The sequence below is a fragment of the Nilaparvata lugens genome, chromosome 4 (genome assembly GCF_014356525.2).
Source record: "Nilaparvata lugens isolate BPH chromosome 4, ASM1435652v1, whole genome shotgun sequence".
Classification (NCBI taxonomy): Eukaryota; Metazoa; Arthropoda; class Insecta; order Hemiptera; family Delphacidae; genus Nilaparvata; species Nilaparvata lugens.
This window is the reverse complement of record NC_052507.1, coordinates 44056934-44076234: the sequence shown is the minus strand read 5'-3', so window position 1 is coordinate 44076234 and position 19301 is coordinate 44056934. Positions and strand designations below refer to the sequence as shown.

At 34.3% G+C, this 19301-nt stretch overlaps 2 protein-coding genes across 2 annotated transcripts in view; both read right to left on the bottom strand.

Moving 5' to 3' along the window:
- Positions 1–6889: 6889 nt before the first annotated feature.
- LOC111050216 (DALR anticodon-binding domain-containing protein 3) overlaps positions 6890–19301 on the bottom strand; it is a 79104-nt gene continuing 66692 nt past the window's right edge. The window contains exons 7-8 of the mRNA XM_039427511.1: positions 8829–8993; positions 6890–8221 (exon numbers count right to left, since the gene is read on the bottom strand). Of these exons, the coding sequence (XP_039283445.1) occupies positions 8102–8221; positions 8829–8993 (285 nt within the window). The 3' untranslated portion in view covers positions 6890–8101. The remainder of the gene's footprint in view (positions 8222–8828; positions 8994–19301) is intronic.
- LOC120351191 lies at positions 16354–17546 on the bottom strand. Its single transcript, XM_039427512.1, has one exon. The coding sequence runs from the start codon at positions 16875–16877 to the stop codon at positions 16449–16451; it is 429 nt and encodes a 142-aa protein (XP_039283446.1). The 5' UTR covers positions 16878–17546; the 3' UTR covers positions 16354–16448.

Genomic DNA, 19301 nt, shown 5'->3' with positions numbered 1-19301 from the left:
ATACCTGTCAAATTTCATGAAAATCTTTTACCGCGTTTCGCCGTAAATGCGCAACATATAAACATTTGAACATTCAAACATTAAGAGAAATGCCAAACCGTCGACTTGAATCTTACTTCGTTCGGTCAATTATAATTTATTTAAATATAAAGAAAATAAGAATCTCAGTACCCTTTTTTGAAATATTTCATCACACACTTGAAAATGCAATAAATGTCCGAAACATGTTATGATGAAATATTTCAAAAAAGGGTACTGAGATTTTTATTTTCTTTATATTTATATTACAAGTAGCCCTATACAGAAAAGTGATAATTTATTTACATTAGATCAGATGAAGATCATTATTTTAATGATCAGACACATGTTTCAATTCAAATTTGAAGACAATTTTTTGCTTTTTATTCCGGCTGTTATATCATTTGAGTAGTCTCGTTGAATGAAATCATATCGAAGTCAATTATATTGATAACAAGATCTTGTTAATAACAAGGAATTTTCTGTTACAAACATGAGTTATTACATAGCCACCTCTAATACAAGGCCCCGGCCTACGATATTGCAACGTCGCAGTGTAGTCCTAGAATCTAATACATGATTGGTGAAAGAGATTTAAAAAATACCAGCTGATCTTATTCACCAATCATGTATTAGATTCTAGGCCTACACTGCGACGTTGCAATATCGTAGGCCGGGGCCTTGTATTAGAGGTGGCTATGGTTATTAACTTTTGTCAAGAGAAATTTTTGACGATTCAGTCAAGTTAATAACTTTTTGTTAATAACTCGTGTTATTAATAACTCGGTGTAAACGCAGCTTTATAGTTATTTTTTAATAATGATTATGTTTGTCAATGTTTACATTTCAAACAGAAAACATGAAATTTTTGACATGCTAGAAACTTTTTTGTTTCATAAAATAAGTAGGTGGTGAAAGCGAGAAAGTTTCTCACAAAAAATTGAAATTATTTTTCCAATTGTCAAACGTACTCGGAAGAACGTATTTTGGCTTCTCAGGAGTTTCAAAGTCAAGGATAGCGGCTGAATGGTGTGCCACCATATGCTATCAATAGCTGGGATCAACAAAAAAAATCTGGTGTGGCGCACTCACACAACTTTCCTTGCCGTTATGAAAATTGATCACCTGACGCTAGTGTTCTCGCGCATCTCAAGTCTACTTATAAACAAAGATCTGAGCCAGCTGGTGACAATAACGCTTGAGACATACGAGGTCTGCTATCTCTTCATAGTGAATCATTTAATAGAATCAACAGTTGCCAACAGTTTGCAATAATTGAAATAATAACATTTTCTCGAATTTCGTGCTTATTTTCAATTTTAGGTGTGACATTAATTGTAGAGATTTTCATGCTCAATATTTTCCGCTCAAAATTTTTTGTTTAAATTGCATCTGAAGCCTGATAATTGAGAATCTAAAATCAAAATTTGCATAGATGGGGCGGAGCTCCTGAAATTTTTACAGATATGAGACTTGTGGCAGTTGATAGAGCTTATCAATTACTATTTTAGGTATAAATTTAATCAAAATCGTTGGAGCCGTTTTTGAGAAAATAGCGAAAAACCCTGTTTTTGACAACATTTTTGCCATTTTAGCCGCCATCTTGAATTGCTTTTGATCGAAATTTTTCGTGTCGGATCCTTATATTGTAAGGATCTTAAGTTCCAAATTTCAAGTCATTCCGTTAATTGGGATATGAGATATCGTGTACACAGACGCACATACACTCATACACACACATACATACAGACCAATACCCAAAAACCACTTTTTGGACTCAGGGGACCTTGAAACCTATGGAAATTTAGAAATTGGGGTACCTTAATTTTTTTCGGAAAGCAATACTTTCCTTACCTATGGTAATAGGGCAAGGAAAGTAACAAAATACAGAACGATTGAAAAATTCAGCAACTGCAAGCCATAAATATAGTGAAAATGACAACCACGCGTTGAATAATCCAAGCAGTGTTTCATTACAGCCTTTCTAGATGCAATCAGCTGCTTGCGTTTGAAATAATTCAGTCAAATATGTTGTAAATTGCCAGCCTTCAGCATTATCTGAGCCAGCCAGGTCACACGATATTATTATTATAATTTATTATTATAGCATAAAATTTGGTACACAATGCATACCATGCAGCCGCTCTCCTAACTTTAAAATTCCTTGGAGACCAAAATACGATCTTCCGACTACTTTTGACAATTATTGGAAAAATAATTTCAATTATTTGTGAGAAACTTTTTCGCTTTCACCACCTACTTATCTTTTTTGAAACAAAAAAGTTTGTAGCATGCAAAAAATGTCATGTTTTCTGCTCGAAATTTCTCGACATTGATAAACATAACCATTAATTAAAAAATAACTATAAGTCGGATAAAAATGATCCAGATACCAATAGGAAGGAGACATATTCTCACCGTTAATTTGATATAAAATTATTAAGCATTACGACGCCCCATGATTCTGAGAGAAGTGATATTCAAAAGAAAAACAAATCTTCGCGATGTTTCCATTTTATCATAAAAGTTAAATTTCCTCTTAATCCTTCAACCCTAAACCTTTTTAGTACTACTAGGATATCGGGGATGATATTCTACATCCAATTCTGACTTTGAATTGGAAATTTGCAATTTTACACGATTTGGCAACCCTGTAATTTCTTCGGATGGAGGGCCAATTCTCAACATTTTTTACACAAACTATAAAATAAAGATTGTCAAACCTTTAGGCAATATACTCTTACAGGATGTCTAGAAAGTTCTTCTTTAAAAGTTCTTAAACTTTGTTGTATATTTGCTGAGAAAAGTGGTTTTGTGTTTACTGACAGCAAAAAGCTCTCATATTGGATAAGTGATTTCATTGATCCTGGTTTTTGAAATACTGGAATTTGAGCTTACAAATACAGCTATTTGGACGCTTACATGAGAGATCAAAAGAAATAAATTGTTTCAATGGAAGAACTACAATAAATCCAAGTTATTAATTCAATGCTAATAAATAAAATTATCTAGGTCACTTAGCCTTAAAAACTTTCGTCATTAGACATTGACAAATGTTGGTTGCGAAATTATAAAGAGATTGATATTAATGAATATCAGAATAACTTCAGTTTACAGTGTGAAATAAGTAAACTCTTCATTTGTAGAGCTTTAATCAAATAAAATTGAACATGACTTTCTACTAGTAACGGATCAACAACATTTGATATTTATGAATGAATCAATGACAACGAAAACATATGGTTTATCATATCATTCTACCCGGCTAGATTTTCGTGTTATCTTAGGGGCAAGATGACGGAGCGACACAGTGGACTCTTGTCCATCAGGGCGACGAATGTGAGCATACTCTGGGTTTGCCTCAATCAATTCAACTTCTTCTACTGATGAATCTTGCTTTGAATTTCGGTTCATTTTCTTCAGCCAAACTGGTCCTGGGCTCATTAGCCAAGATGGTAGTGACTGTCCATTTGTTGAGGATCTCATGTGTAGGAACATTCGTTCATGAGGGGTGCAATTTGTTGTAGTACACAAAAGAGATCGAATAGAGTGAAGTGCATCAGGCAACACTTCCTCCCATCGATTTGAATCAAGTCCTCGTGATCTTAGAGCTAGTGTTATTGCTTTCCATATAATTCCATTATATCGCTCTACTTGACCATTCCCTCTCGGATTGTAAGGCGTTGATCTACTAGTTGCTATCCCTTTTGAGCCAAGAAAGCTCTTCAACTCAGTTGACATGAAGGATGTTCCTCTGTCTGTGTGAATATAGCTTGGAAGGCCAAACATTGATATTAATGAGACCAGGCAATTTATGACTGTTCTCGCAGTCATGTCTGGACAAGGAAATACAAAAGGGAATCTTGAGTACTCATCAACCATCACCAGTAGGTATTTATTTCTTGTTTTTGATTGTACGGGTCCTTTGAAGTCCATATTAATTCGTTCAAAAGGTTTTGTTGCCTTTATGAGATTTCCTTTTGTCTTCATATACTGTGGTTTTATTTCAGAGCAAATTGCACAATTGGAGCAAATTTTCCTTACATCATCTACAGTATAGGGGAGATTTTTCATTCTGAGCCAGTGGTAGAAACGAGTTACACCAGGGTGACAAAGTTCATCATGGTATTTTGCCAAAGCTGAGTTCAATGTTGAACAACCAGCTGTAATACATATACGAGAGAGTGCATCAGCTGGTGCATTTTCTTTTCCAGGTCTGTAGACTATGTTGAATTTGTATTCAGATAATTCTAGGCGCCACCTTTGTATCTTTTCATTTTTTATTTTTCTATTGTGTTGAGTGCCAAACATGAATGTGACTGATTTTTGGTCAGTGATCAAAGTGAATTGTTTTCGTAGTAAATAGTGTCTCCATTTTCTTATAGACTCCACAATGGCATAGGCTTCTTTCTCAACAGCTGAATGCCTGGTTTCACTTTGGGACAAAGTTCGTGAGAAAAAGGCTACTGGTCGAGAATTTTGTGTTAATGTTGCACCAATTGCAAAATCTGATGCATCTGTCTCAATTATGAATGGTACATTTTCATCAACAAAGAGCAGTACCGCGGAAGCAATTTCATTTTTCAACAATTCCAAAGTTTCCATCTGATCTTGAGATAGAGGGAATTTCTGTATGTGGACAAGGGGGTGAATCTTTTGAGAAAAGTTTTTAATCCATCGGGAGTATTGAGCCAGTAATCCCATGAGTCGTTTCATTTCTTTAGCATTTCTTGGGGGTGGAAAGTTCATGAGTGGTGCAAGGCGTTCTGGGTCAGGTTTAATTTCTCCATGTTTTATCTCATACCCAAGGAACTTCAATGATTTTTTTGAAAATTTACATTTTTCTTCATTTATAGTCAACCCATACAATTCAATTACTTGTTGAAATTTCTTAAGATTTCTGTCATGTTCTTCTTGATCTGAACCGCAAATGACAACATCATCCAAATAGGCAAAGCAGTCGTTCAAATTCTCTCTTTCTATAAGTCCGTTTATTGTACGTTGGAAGGCAGCTACTCCATTGGTTACTCCGAATGGTATTCGTTTGAACTGATAAAGTTTTCGGCCTACTTCAAAGGCAGTGTAATGTCGTTCATTCTCAAGAATCGATATTTGATGGTAAGCTGACTTGAAATCTACAGTACTAAAAATATTGTACTTGGCAATTGTGTTTACAAGATCTTCGATCAATGGGAGAGGGTATGCGTCTAAATTTGTGAATTTATTAATAGTCTGTGAATAGTCTATGACCATTCGTTTCTTCTGTCCATTGGTTACAATGAAAGGCTGGGCACGCCAACTGGACTGGCTTTCCTCAATTATTCCTTCTGTAAGGAGGCGATTGACCTCATTCTTCATGAATTCATAGTCATCTTGTGGGTGTCTTCTGGATCGGGTAGTTATTGGGTGGCAATCGGGAGTCAAGTCATTGAAAAGGGAACATGGTTTTATCATGGCCTCCACCAAGAGGCAATCTTTCAAGGGTGGTGTGGTTGTAGAATTATTATCTATTACAAGAGGCTGTTTATTACCATTGAATGCTAAACTTATTGTAGAGTGATTCATCAAAAAATCGTGACCAAGTATCACATTGCAACAGCATTCTTTTAATACCAAGAGTTTAATATTGTTGTATTCATTTCCTTTGTACACAATATTGCTATAAACACATGCTTTTGTAGCGGTGTTATGTTGAACAGATGCAAATCTTATAAAACAAGAATCTGATGCAGTTTTAAATTTATTTGTTTTTGCAAATTTTTCATCAATAAAACTGGCAACACTTCCGGTATCAATAAGAGCTGGTGTATTTATTCCATTCACCGAAACAATAATAATTGTAGCTTTAGAAAGATTACTGGCTATACCAGCTGCAGTAATAGTTGACGTAGTTAGTTTTTCTTTGAGCGTTTTACTTTTACACACATGGGAAAAGTGTCCAATTCGGGAACATTTATGACAAGTCTTTCCTATTGCAGGACATTCTTGAGAATTTGAGTGTTTTTTATATCCGCAACGTTGGCATTGAACGGGTTTCTCTACAATTGCCTGTCGATTTTGGGTTACAGCATTAACATCTGAGAAAGATTCACTCAAGCTTATGTTTTTATTTTCTTCAACAGAGTTTGTATAACAAGTACTTTTAAAGGAGTCGGCATATGTTTTTGCGGATTCAAGAACACGTGCTTGGGAAACGGTTTCTTGTAGACTCAAATCTCCTTGTTGAAAAAGTTTCTCTTTAATTTCAATAGAACATAACCCTGAAACAAGAGCATCTCTAATATGCTCGTTTTTGTTTTCTTCGGCTGACACTCTAGTGAAGTTACATGATAAGCTTAATCTTTTTAGTTCAGAATAGTAGTGATCAATGGACTCACCTATTTGTTGTTTTGCATTAGCAAGGCAGTATCGTGCATAAATTTCGTTCTTTGGTTTAACGAACATATCTTCCAACATGGATATAGTTTCTTCATATGAAGTATAGCTTTCCACAATTTCGTATAAAGCAGGTGATAAGAAGTTTACCAATATTTTCATTTTGTCTTTGGTTGTCGTTCCTTCTAAGAAATTTTCGAACGTCTTTTTCCAATGTTTCCACTCTCTCTCTGCCGTAGGCGAATCTGGGTCGATAGATAATTCCTTTGGCTTGAGAAACTTGTCAATATGTGATTCCATCTTATCTTCTTCGTAGTTACGGTTTTCAATCGTTTTTGTCTTTTTCTTTGTCGGCATTTTATTTGATTAAATTGAAATAAGTAAACTCTTCATTTGTAGAGCTTTAATCAAATAAAATTGAACATGACTTTCTACTAGTAACGGATCAACAACATTTGATATTTATGAATGAATCAATGACAACGAAAACATATGGTTTATCATATCACAGTGTTGTATAATTCAAAATTTATCATCTCTTAAAACCAAAATCATTGACACTTATGGCCCTAACCAATAGGCCTAGAGTTAGTGTTTTGCAAAATATAAGCTATCATCAATGTCAATGTAGATATATTTGTAATAAAATAAATATTTGACTATTTTCTTGATTAACATATAAACTACCGTATTGTTGATTACAGTCTTGGACTGTTTTACGAGATAGTGAAAATAATTTGTAATATTATACACTATTTTTAAAATTAGTGTAAAGTTGTTAATTCGACGTTACTTCAAAACTAGAGAAATGGGTTTGATGTCAGTTTTATAACTTATATAACCAGTTTTCATGAATGAATAGCAAACTAGAGTTTTCACTGTTCACACAAGTAAATTCTTTTATAAATGTATGCTATGAGGTTTGTGAAAGGATTCAGGGTTATGCTGTTTGTAAGGCAAATTCACAAGTCGAAAACCGAAATTATTCGAAAATACTGATACACTTGATATAACTGACACAGTTTTTTGAATCATAATATCACATCGACTTTCAATAAAAATACTCAAGTTATTCGATGACTACTTTAAATTTTTTGTAAATTCCATTAATATCATGCATTGACCAGCAAAGATGAATTTGATAAGGGTTATGGTTTGTCCAGTATCCTACTAGACTAGGTTTACTAGAATTTTCAAGATTCCAACAGCTCAAGAACTATGTTGGGGGAAACTTGCGGCTTAAGGCTGTGCAAAGGCTAAAAATAAAATTTCTAATGGTGATATTTTTCGAAGTTTTTCGATTTGTATATCATCAAGCTATCAAAATTAAAACGTTTTCTCAGGAAAACATTTTTTTTCAATCATTACTTTTTGAGATATGAGCGCCTAAAGTTAAAATTTTTGTGCCAGAACATTTCAAATTCGGTAAGAGATAAATCCATGAATTTGAAATGTTCTGTCCCAAAAATTCAAACTTCCGGCGCTCATATCTCAAAAAATAATGATCGGTGAAAAAATGTTTTCCTGAGAAAACTTTTTCATTATGATAGCTTGATGATATACAAATCGAAAAATATCACGAGTAGAAAGTTTTTTTTTAGCCTTTTGCACAGCCTCAAGAATTTGCCGTATCTTTTCTGTAACATGCCAGTTGAATTCCAAATACAGTACGTAGGAAGGACAAAAATGCTGGAGGAAGACAATGTTTCTACATTCTAGACAGAGGACTAATGCCGACAATTGTGAATGCATTCTCCATTACTCTTACGATGGCCTTCATCAGACAAATCCTTGCAAACATCACTGGCAAAAGTTGTTCTCTGTTTTCCTGTGAGAAAAAAAACATTCTATTATTAAAATTCTTTGCATTATCGAGAAATTAATTACAATTCTCATCTATTGGCTAATTTGAATAAGATATAGATATATATTATCTTATAGTGGCCTGTAATCTACTATACAGAATTCCTCAAACTAATGACATAAATGGTGCGTGATCTTAAATTATTATAAGACTCTTTCAAAACGAATGAAAATCTCTTTAAACGTTATTTTGACCAAATAGCATGTGGTGTTTACCAAAACAAAGGTCAGTTGTCCTATAAGTGCCGGTTTTATCTTGATAGAAATATACATAAAATAATACTTGCCAGATTATTGTTTCAGAGTAATTTAAACATCACTAAATAGATACACTGTTGTTTCATTGTCAATATAAATCCATAATCTTACGAACTGAATTGAGGTGGACGCTTTTGATTATTTTTGTCAAGCTTCAAGTTCTACATATCCCCTACTGTATTACTGTAGCCTATGCTCAATATAACGTACAATAGTATAGGCTTGATCTAATAATGATTTTAGAAATATTCATGATACTTTTTCAAGTACATTATAAATTATATTTTAAAAACTGATATAGATGCAAAACCTACTGTCAATATGCGTTCTTTTGCGTAATAAGAGCTGAAATTCGTAGATAGTTTGGCCAGAAACATGAATATCGTGTGGATATGGCACTTTGAGGAGAGCGACTCACAAGCTGTCCTCACAACTTGTGGCCAATCAAACAAGTAGCAGAACATGATATGCCATTCTTCCTGTAAAATATAAATCATGATACATTAGCATATTAGTCCGGGCGCAAATGTACTAAAACGACACTCCATCGTCATTTTCGGGTAACAAAACTGGAAGATGTCTTAATTTCTTTGTTAGGACTAGACTAGTACAATGGGAAACACAATGATGATGAGTAGAAATCACAAGCAAATACCTCGAAAACAATCAAGATGACCGCTTAAATTTCAGGAGTTTCTTATTTATATCACTTGTCTTTTGATAACCATTCATGACTGTTCTTTGCACGAAAAATCTTCCTCTACAATCATTTTTTATGAAAGTTGTCACCTGATCATATGGGAAATATATATGAATCATATATTTATCTCATATTGATCAGGATTTTAGAGTTTTAATTCAAAAAAGTTTAATGAACAATCTTTGTCATCGACATTTGTTGTCAAAATTAACTTAGCTTCTCTTTTGTTTTTAATAACAAACGTGCCGCTTGTGCGACAGATAAAAATATGTACTTGAAATGGCTTTCATGTTTGGCATTGACTGAGTTTATATTTAATACCCAAAATTTAACTTTTGGTTGGAGAGAGTGAGCTCGTTCGATAGAACTGAGAGTTAAGTCCGGCTGATCCAGTGAAAAGGGCTAGATTTCGGTTCGTTTAATAATACAGTTATTCTGTCACAGATCGGGCGGTATAAAAATAATTGTATTGTTAAGGGAGACGGGTTCTGAGCCTATTCATTGGTTCAGTTAATATTTGTTCTTTTAAAATATTCAAGTCGCGAATAAACCAGTGGATGCCAAAGTGGGAAGCCATTTCAAAAAGGTAGGTGACTATTGAATCATTGTTCTTAAAATTTTCATAGCCACAAAGATTGAATCATCATTAGCTGCAAGCGAGTGTTTTTCCCCATTAATTTATATCAAATATTGTTTTTATAATCAAATTAATCTTGTTTTGTTCAAATGTATAAATGTTAAAGATTCATTAATTAAAGTTCTATTTATTCTGTTCTTTTTTGTTATCATAGTTTTCCCCCTTACATAATTGGTGAAGGCACATCCTGCTTACATAATTGGTGGAGGCTTCTCCTGCCGTTCCACATCCGTGCTTACAAAGTTTCCTCTAAAACGCATATTTCACTTGTTGAAAATGAAAATGAACTTTATTCTGCCTTTGAATAATACAACAGTTAAATACAATCATGGTTTCAAAATTATACTAGCAGCAATTTTTCATTGACATTTAATTTTTTCAAGTATACATTTTATAATAAGAGGTAAGAGTTGCTCATTAAATTATCGGCGGCCATTGTGGTAAAATGATAGGAAATTTATTAGAAAATACTGATCACAGAGAACGAAAGTTGAAGTCAACATTTGATTTAATTGAGCCAAAATTGAAACAATTGGGAAGCATAAAGCAGTTCACAATACAATTCAGAAACCTTATAATACACACAAAAATATTCATGGAGAGATTACAATCAGATTAAGTCTATAATCTGACATGTTAAGATAATACTTGAAGTAAACTGTCTAAATCATGTTGTTGAAACAAACAAGGCTTTATAATTTTGGTGAGATTTGTGAGAGAGGTTTTGTTCCTGCTATCAATAATAATGTAGCCTATAATGTAGAATAGTTTTGGACCTAGATATACAAAGGATTATGCAAAAAAAAACGATAGTTTATTCTGGGTAGTTGTAATATTACATTTTTTTTCTCAATAAAAATTGAATCTTCAATTCGATATTCAAAATATCAATAAAACTTGATAGTAAATATCGGTATAATTGATTTGCGGACTTAACATTTTACTGGGAATTTATCAGATACACTAATGTTGAATAACCTACAGTAATAATAAATTTCTATTTCTAAATTAACAAATAATTCTAAACAACATAAAGGTTAAATAAATTCAAAACAAGTTGATCACCTGACGCTGGGGTTCACGCGCATCTCAAGTCTACTATTCAAAGATCTGAGCCAGCTGGTGACAGGACAATAACACTGAAGACACACTAGGTCTGCTATCTCTTCATAGTGAATGATTTAATAGAATCAAAAGTTGCAAACAGTTCACTCGAAATCTTTTGTTTAAAATTTATCTGAAGCCTGATAATTGGGAATCTGAAATCAAACTTTGCATTGATGGGGTGGAGCTCCTGAAATTTTTACAGATATGGGACCTGTGACAGTTGATAGAGCTTATCAATGCGTATTTTAGGTATAAATTTGATCAAAATCGTTGGAGCCGTTCTTGAGAAAATCGCGAAAAACCCTATTTTTCACAACATTTTCGCCATTTTAACCGCCATCTTGAATTGCATTTGATGGAAATTGTTTGTGTCAGATCCTTATATTGTAAGGACCTTAAGTTCCAAATCTCAAGTCATTCCGTTAATTGGGAGATGAGATATCGTGTACACACACACACACCAATACTTAAAAACCACTTTTTTGGACTCAGGGGATCTTGAAACGAATAGAAATTGGGGTACCTTAATTTTTTTTGGAAAGCAATACTTTCCTTACCTATGGTAATAGGGCAAGGAAAGTAAAAGATGGTTCTACTGGAATTAATTATGATTAAAAATAGCCTGGCTTTTTTTCAACAGACACTAAGTACCTGATTGAATGATTACAAAAGTTCAACAGCTGAGTAATTTTTGACACAGTCCCACACACATGAACTCGCTCACTCACTTCCATCATCAACAGACGAGACAAAATAATTATTATCAGCTGTTTTTCCAAAGATAAATAATATCCTTTTAATGTCCTTCAGCAAATTTTCCCAGGGATGAGACCTAGTGCAATCGAATTTTTATATTATATACCTGCTATGTTCTGAATTTCGTGAGAATCATCAGAGTCGTTTTCGAGATCCGGTGAAATACACACATATAAACAGAAATTGCTCGTTTTATAGTGTAGGAATATGGGAGACCGAGCTTTGCTCTGGAGTGTAAAAGCATATAAAATTTGTAACAAAAGATTGAATTTATAATTTATTTATTTATTTATTTTTTCAGTCGTACAATTATTTATAGAGTTATAGTGGAGGCACAACAGGCTTATGCCCAAAACTGTCTCTTTTCAAATTTATACTACAGTCGAAATAAAAATTTAGGTTGAGCTGCTAACACTCATCAAAATAACAAATTATTCATACTTAAAAAAATAAACACACCAATATACTATGGATTCGATTTAGAATGATATATCCTAATATGTTTTCTATAATTAATATTGTAGATAGCTAGTGTTAATATATTCAAATTCTTTATTTTCTGCATAAATACAATAACAAGAAATGTCTGTATATCGCAGTCGTCATAAGTACAATTATAAACACATAGGTAACATGTTTTTTGGATTTAGTTAACATAATAAAAGGTCAGAAAAAGTCAGCCAGACAAAAACTCATTCAACGAGTAAAACTCTCCTTCTACAACAAACTTTTTTAGGTTTTTTTTTGAACAAAGCATCATTATTAATCGACTTCAAACTATCTGGTAATTTACTATAAATTTTATGACCAGTGACATTTATATCCCCTTCAGACAAGGCAAGACGATGTTGGGGAAGTAGCAAATTGGTACCATGTCTTGTAGAATAATTGTGGCTAGCTCCTACAGTTGTAAAACGGTCACCATTCCTTCTTATATATATAACAGACCGATAAATGAGAAGACCATAAAATGTCATAATGCCAAGTATGCTAAAAGTCCCTCTACATGTATGATATACTGGAAGGCCTTCTATAATTCGGATAGCACGCTTTTGTATCTTGAACACCTCATTGGAATGGGATGGGAACCCCCAAGCTTTCATTGCATAAGTCATCACCGATGCAAAACAGCCATGATAAACAGTAAGTAAATATTCTTTATTTAACAGTGACTTCAATATTCTCAGTGAGAAACACACTTTACTAAGTCTACTGCACACTTCAGTGATGTGAGGAATCCAAGAGAAATGCTTATCAATAGTAACTCCCAGAAATTTAGACGTAGCGGATTCACTAATGTGCCTACCATTTACACATATGGATATTGGAAAGGGTGACTTATTTTTTGTCAGAAACTGGAGAAATTTAGTTTTGACCACATTTAATGATAGACTATTTCCAGATAGCCAATCATTCATAGATAATACTGCTCTATTCACAGTCAACTGAATACTCTCTTCCTGACCACCAAAAAGCAGAGTTGTATCGTCTGCATAGAACAGAGCCTTGCAGAGCAGTAATTCAAATTCCAAGTCATTGATATAAATGAGAAAAAGTAGAGGGCCCAATATTGACCCTTGGGGTACCCCTGAGCTGACCTTGGAAGTTTTTGATTTGATTCCCTGCACCTCAACAAACTGAGACTGGTCCTCAAGATATGATTTGAACCATAAAGTGATAAACTTTAAACACTACACATTTCAAGCTTGAGTAAGAGTGTTCTATGATTAACTCTATCAAAGGCTTTTGATAAATCACAAAATAATCCTATGGCTGGTTCTCGACGTTCAAGTTGATCAATGATAGAGCTTAAAAAAGATAGAATGACATCTATGGAGCTTCGTTTTGGCCTAAATCCAAATTGCTGACCTGACAAAAAGTTGTGACAATTCAGATGAAATAGCAACCTGGAATGAACAATCCTCTCAAGAATCTTTGATAGTTTAGGTATAAGTGCTACAGGACGATAATTTTCTTCACTACATCTGTCCCCCCCTTTGAAAACCGGAATAATCCTTGAATGCTTGAAAACTGCAGGGAAATGACCTTGACTGAAAGACTCATTAATTAAATAGGTTAATGGTCCAATAATATTTTAATAGGATCGATGTAGCAGCCAGGCTGATATTCCATCAATTCCGTATGACTTTTTCGGTTTAAGTGATAAAATAGCCTTGACAACATCGTCATAATTTACAAAAGGAAGGTGAAACTGTGTTTGAATTCGGGGGCCCTTGGGTAATCTAAATCCTACTGTTCATGAATTGTGCTGATTTTATAAAATACTTATTTAATATGTTGGCAATGGAATTTTTGACTTGATGACTGTATCATTTTTTAAAAGAGAGGATACACCTTTATTGACCACTGCTTTGGAAGTCTCTCTTCTAACCACATTCCAAACAGCTCGCCGCATATTCTCTGAGCTGTTAATTTCTCTTTTCACATCAATTCTCCTTTCTTGTTCAAAATTTGTCTGAATTGAATTTGTCGCTGTTTTAAAAGCTGCTTCAAATCAGGGTTATTTGTGATGCTCACTAAAATTGAGAGATCAACATTATCATCAGCAAGCTTCTTCAATGATTTATTCAACTTCTTGTTTTTTACTTTGTTTTCTCTTACTTTTGTGTGCTTCAATGGAAAAGCTATTGTGAAAGCACAGAGCAACTTTTCTATAAAAACCTCCCATTGTCTATCCAAATCATGCAAATAATAAATAATTGACCAGTCTTCTAGCAGCAAAAGATTATTGAAGTTTGAAATATTTTCATTTGAAAAACGTTTTTTTTTAGATGTATTTGGGCTTTCCAATGTCTGTATTCAAAATGAAAGTCAACTGAGCATCGTGATCAGATAAATCATTCTTTACTGGATTACAAATAATTGAGTCATGGGAGATGTTAGAAACAACATTATCCAACAATGATTTAGAATTGGGAGTGATACAGGTTGGTACTTTGACAAGTTCATGGATGTTGAATGAGGAGAATATATCTTTCAATAATCTTACATTGCGATCATTTTTTTCAAAAAATCAATTATATTCCAATCACCGGTAACTAATATATTTTTGAATTTTTTAAATAATTTCGAGAACAGTTTCTCCATTCTAGAAATGAAAGCATTTTCACTATTGCTTGGTGATCTATATATGCAAACGAGGACAAAACTAGAACTTGTTGCTTTGCCACGCTCAGCCATATCACACAGAACTATGCAGCATTCAAAACACCTGTCATCATTGAATTCATTCTCCAGGTCTGTCAAACGTGTTACTGTCAAGTTAGAAAGGTTATTACGAACAAAAACAGCAACACCTCCGCCCATGTTGAGACACCTACTGACCTTTGAGACACATAGGTAATTTGGTATGATAAAGCTTTCATTCTGATGGATCCAATGCTCTGTTAGACAAACTATATTTGGAGGGACTTTCCAAGAAGCACACAGGTGGTCAATCTTATTCCTTGCACTACGTATATTGTGATGATAAATGCTTAACGCTTGTTCATAATTTGGGGTCTCACTATTCGATATAAATGCTTTGTCTGGCTGTTTATCTATAAAAAACTTGAATTGTTAATTTTAAAATTTACTAAAGATGAAGATCTTGGTAATTCAATCAAACTATTACTAAGGGGTAAAGTCTGAGATAGTCTATTGTCCTTTTCAGATGACATGGAATCATGCACATTTTCACAGTTTCCACATCCATCGTCACAGTTTTCCATTTCCTCTTGATTGGGTGTGATAGGATAGGAACCCAGATAGTTAATAGAGGGAGACTCAGGCAATTGAGGGATCCACAGCTCATCCGCAGTTGTAGCCCTGCCACCAGTAGTCGCTGATAGATCAAGGTCACCCACACCAATTCTCGCAGCATTCTGCTTGGCAAACACTTCAAAGTTCCTGGCTAGTATTAGCCTTCCGCGACGATTGAGATGCAGACCGTGCCTTGTGAAGTGGGATCGCTGGAGGAAGTCATTCACGTCCAAAAAGGAAAGCCGCAGACCGCCCTCATATTCACTCACTACTCTCGATAGATAGGAGTTGGAGAAGAGTTGTTTTCATTTAGGCTGAGGTTGTCATATCTGTACGGTACGCTGCATACAATAATTTTAGATTTCAACCGTAGATTTGAAAGAGCATTTATTCCTTGGAATACAGTTAACTGATGAGGTTCGTCTACATGGAAGTTGTTTGTGCCAGCCAATATAACAATAGCATCATCTTTGGTGAAATCCTTAACAAAATCCATGCCATCTTGAATATGTTTTAATTTAGCGCCAGGTTTAGTATAAACGAAGGTTTCAAAGCTGTCATACAGATGCTGCAGGTATTCACTCAAATGTTTTCCTTGGCTATCCGATAGAATAGTCATTCTCCTTTTTTTCCCGGTATGGGTTGTTTCAGTGATGGTGTTTTTAATATGAGACGTCTTGGGCAACGCTTTAGGTATGTGAACTTGAGCCTTGACCAGTAGTTTATGAGAAGTGGTAGGCCTATTATTACTTGCAGATTTAGTGTTTTCAGAGAGAAGTTCAAATCTGTTATTTACCGTAGCTCCAGTCTCAGTAAAATTGGTTCTAACTTTAGCAGTATTTCTTGGCGTAATAAATTCATCATTGCTCCTAGAAGTTACTTTGTTCAAAATAGTGTCTCTGTTAAAAAATAAGCTATTATTATCGGCTTCAATAATTTTTATTATTTCATTCTTATTATTCAATTCCTCATTTAAATGGGTGTTAGATGCCTCCAGTTTTTTATACGCGCTTCCAATAACAGAATTTCCTCCTCAGCCTTTTCCTCATTGAATAAGGAGTCCTCAAAGTTTTCTTTGCGCTTATTTTTCTCGTACTCTACTTGCTTAGTCAGTTCAGTATTATTATTCAGAAGGTCAGTGCGTTCATTCAGCAGTTCATTATTGTAGGAGATTGTGGTGTCCAATTTATTTAGAATTCCAACAACATCCGGAATTATGTCAATAATGGCATCATTCGTGAATTTATTCGAGATCACTGATAGAGTTCCTCTAATATTGACAGCTAATTCTATCACCGTATCATTAACAAGATCACAGTTCATATTATTCAACTCTAATTCCGCTTCCCGGATCAAACACTCCCGCATTCGGCGTGTTGTCATTCGGTTCATTGTCATCATCTTAAATTCAAAATCTAGCACCAAAACAAGTATAATCGAAGATCAATAGAGCAGTGCACAGAAGATAACACAGAAGAGTTGTGTTGATGTCTCTATTTGTCAGATGAAAACAAAACAAAAAACAGCTGACTGCAACTATAGCTGACTCGGGCTCCCGCTCAAATGCTAGCTTTTAGGTTAAGTTAACCAGTTACCGGCAACTTGCAGACGACAGACAAGTGAAGAAAATCGAGAGTTCAGAAACATGAAAGCACATCGTTTGAGTCAACTGATAAAATGATAAGATCCTGTCACTGTTGATGAGTCAATAATGTTCAATATTGTAGGTTAGATCTTGAGAGATGAACACAAGTCACAAACTCAGGTAATACAAAACACAAAAGAACTATGCCATTTGTCTGATTGAATCACTACTCAACTATTACACAACTCAAACTTGAACAAATGAATAAATAAACGTGTAATACTAATAAAACTGAAAATTTTCACGTAGCTCACTCCAATAGAACTGACCTAGCAGACACCAGGCCTGCCAACCATCTACTATGTAGATCAATATACTATGTACCATTCTACACTAACAGCATCTAGTTACTATTTTGGACTTTCTGAAGTGTAAACATGTTTTCTAAAAAGAGAGAAATAAGTTTTTCTTGCTGGATTATTCTTCTTGTGAGATCAGCTGAGGAATAACCCACACATTCACTCGCTCACTCACTTCCATTAAGGTATTGACAAATGACAAAATTTCCAGCTATTCTTCCAAGGACATATTCATCATTTTAATGTCCTTCAGCAAGTTGTCTCAGGGTTGAGACCTAGTGCAATCGAATTTTCATATCATAAACCTACTTTGTTCCAAATTTCTTGAGAATTGTTAAAGCCGTTTTCGAGATCCGGTCACATACATATATATAAACTTCTAAGCATCTAAACTTATAAACAGAAATTGCTCGTTTAATAGTATAGGATAGGAGAATACTATAAAGGAACTTTGGTGAACATCAATGCACCTCTAGAATACATGTATGTAACGGGTGTTACATAGATGGCGACTGATTTAAAAGTTGTTAAGTGATTTATTATTGGTCTTGTTTGGCAATTGATCATGAAAAAACTCATCCCCGAACAATTCTAGCAAATAGTGCAATTCTGTTTCGAAAATAATGGTTCTATGCAGAATACATATCGCGACCTACATCCGTTTTATCAAAATCGTCCATCAGAGCAGTTAATTCGATTAAGCATGTAACGTTTTTGCACCACGTTACACTCTTATTGATAGCTGGCATCCCCAGAGATGCCGTACGGTGTGAACAGAAGCTATTGCTATTGTAGAGCGTAGCATCAGAGAAAACTCCTATAATTGTAATTCTGTGGTAGCATTGAGGAAGAGCTGAATGAGTCCAGCCGCCATCGAGCACAGGAATTGGATAAGTGTCTATCCGCTTTATTGAAGATTACTAACCTTTTCATTCCTGAATTGAACAACTATGATATCGAGGAGCTGTGGTTCTAACAAGACAGATTAACATGTCACACAGCTCGATTTATTGAAAGACACATTTGGTGCCCGCCTAATTTCACGTTTTGGACCTGTAAATTGGCATCCAAGATCTTGTGATTAAACACCGCTAAACCACTTTCTGTGGGGCTATGTTAAGTCATTGGTCTATGCGGATAAGCCACAAACGTTTGACCATTTGGAAGACAACATTCGCAGTGTTATTGCCAATATACGGACACACATATTGAGAAAAGTAATAGAAAATTAGGCGTTTATATTGTACTACATCCAAGCCAGCCGTGGCGGTCATATGCCAGAAATCATATACAAAATAAAATACCACAATATTATACAACATTTTTCAATGTCTAATGAAGAAATTTTTAAGGTTAAGTGACCTAAATAATTTTATTATTAGCATTGAATTGATAATTGGAATTTATTGTAGTTCTTCTTCCATTGCTTAAGAAGAAGGCCAAGAAGAGAATGGGAAGAGGAATTAGTTGGAAATATTTTCAAAGCAAATGAACAAGACAAATTTGAAAAAGAAAAAGAACAAGAGTTTCCAAGAAAGAATTGAATTTAATATGCTTCGCAAATTAACAAGATACCATATCAGGAAGGATATTAAAAAATTCAAAGACAGTCTGATGAAAAATGTATTGGATAACAATGGATCATTGAAGAAATTAAGGAAACTATTGTTTGATGGCAAAGAATGAAAAGTTGGAGTGAAAGACAGACAAGGCAGGATAGTAAGGAATATGAAAGGTATTTCTGAAAATGCTACTGAATACTTCAGAGATCTATATCGGGACACATCTGAGAGCGCTGTTGTATTAGAGCAGAATAATGAGCAGGAAGAAGTACCACCAATTGAAAAAATAGATCTCCAGGCAGTGGTAAATACTTTGAAG

Bases quoted from the DNA above. Each gene is read 5' to 3' on its own strand.
- LOC120351191 (XM_039427512.1), bottom strand. From the start codon at position 16,877: ATGATGACAATGAACCGAATGACAACACGCCGAATGCGGGAGTGTTTG.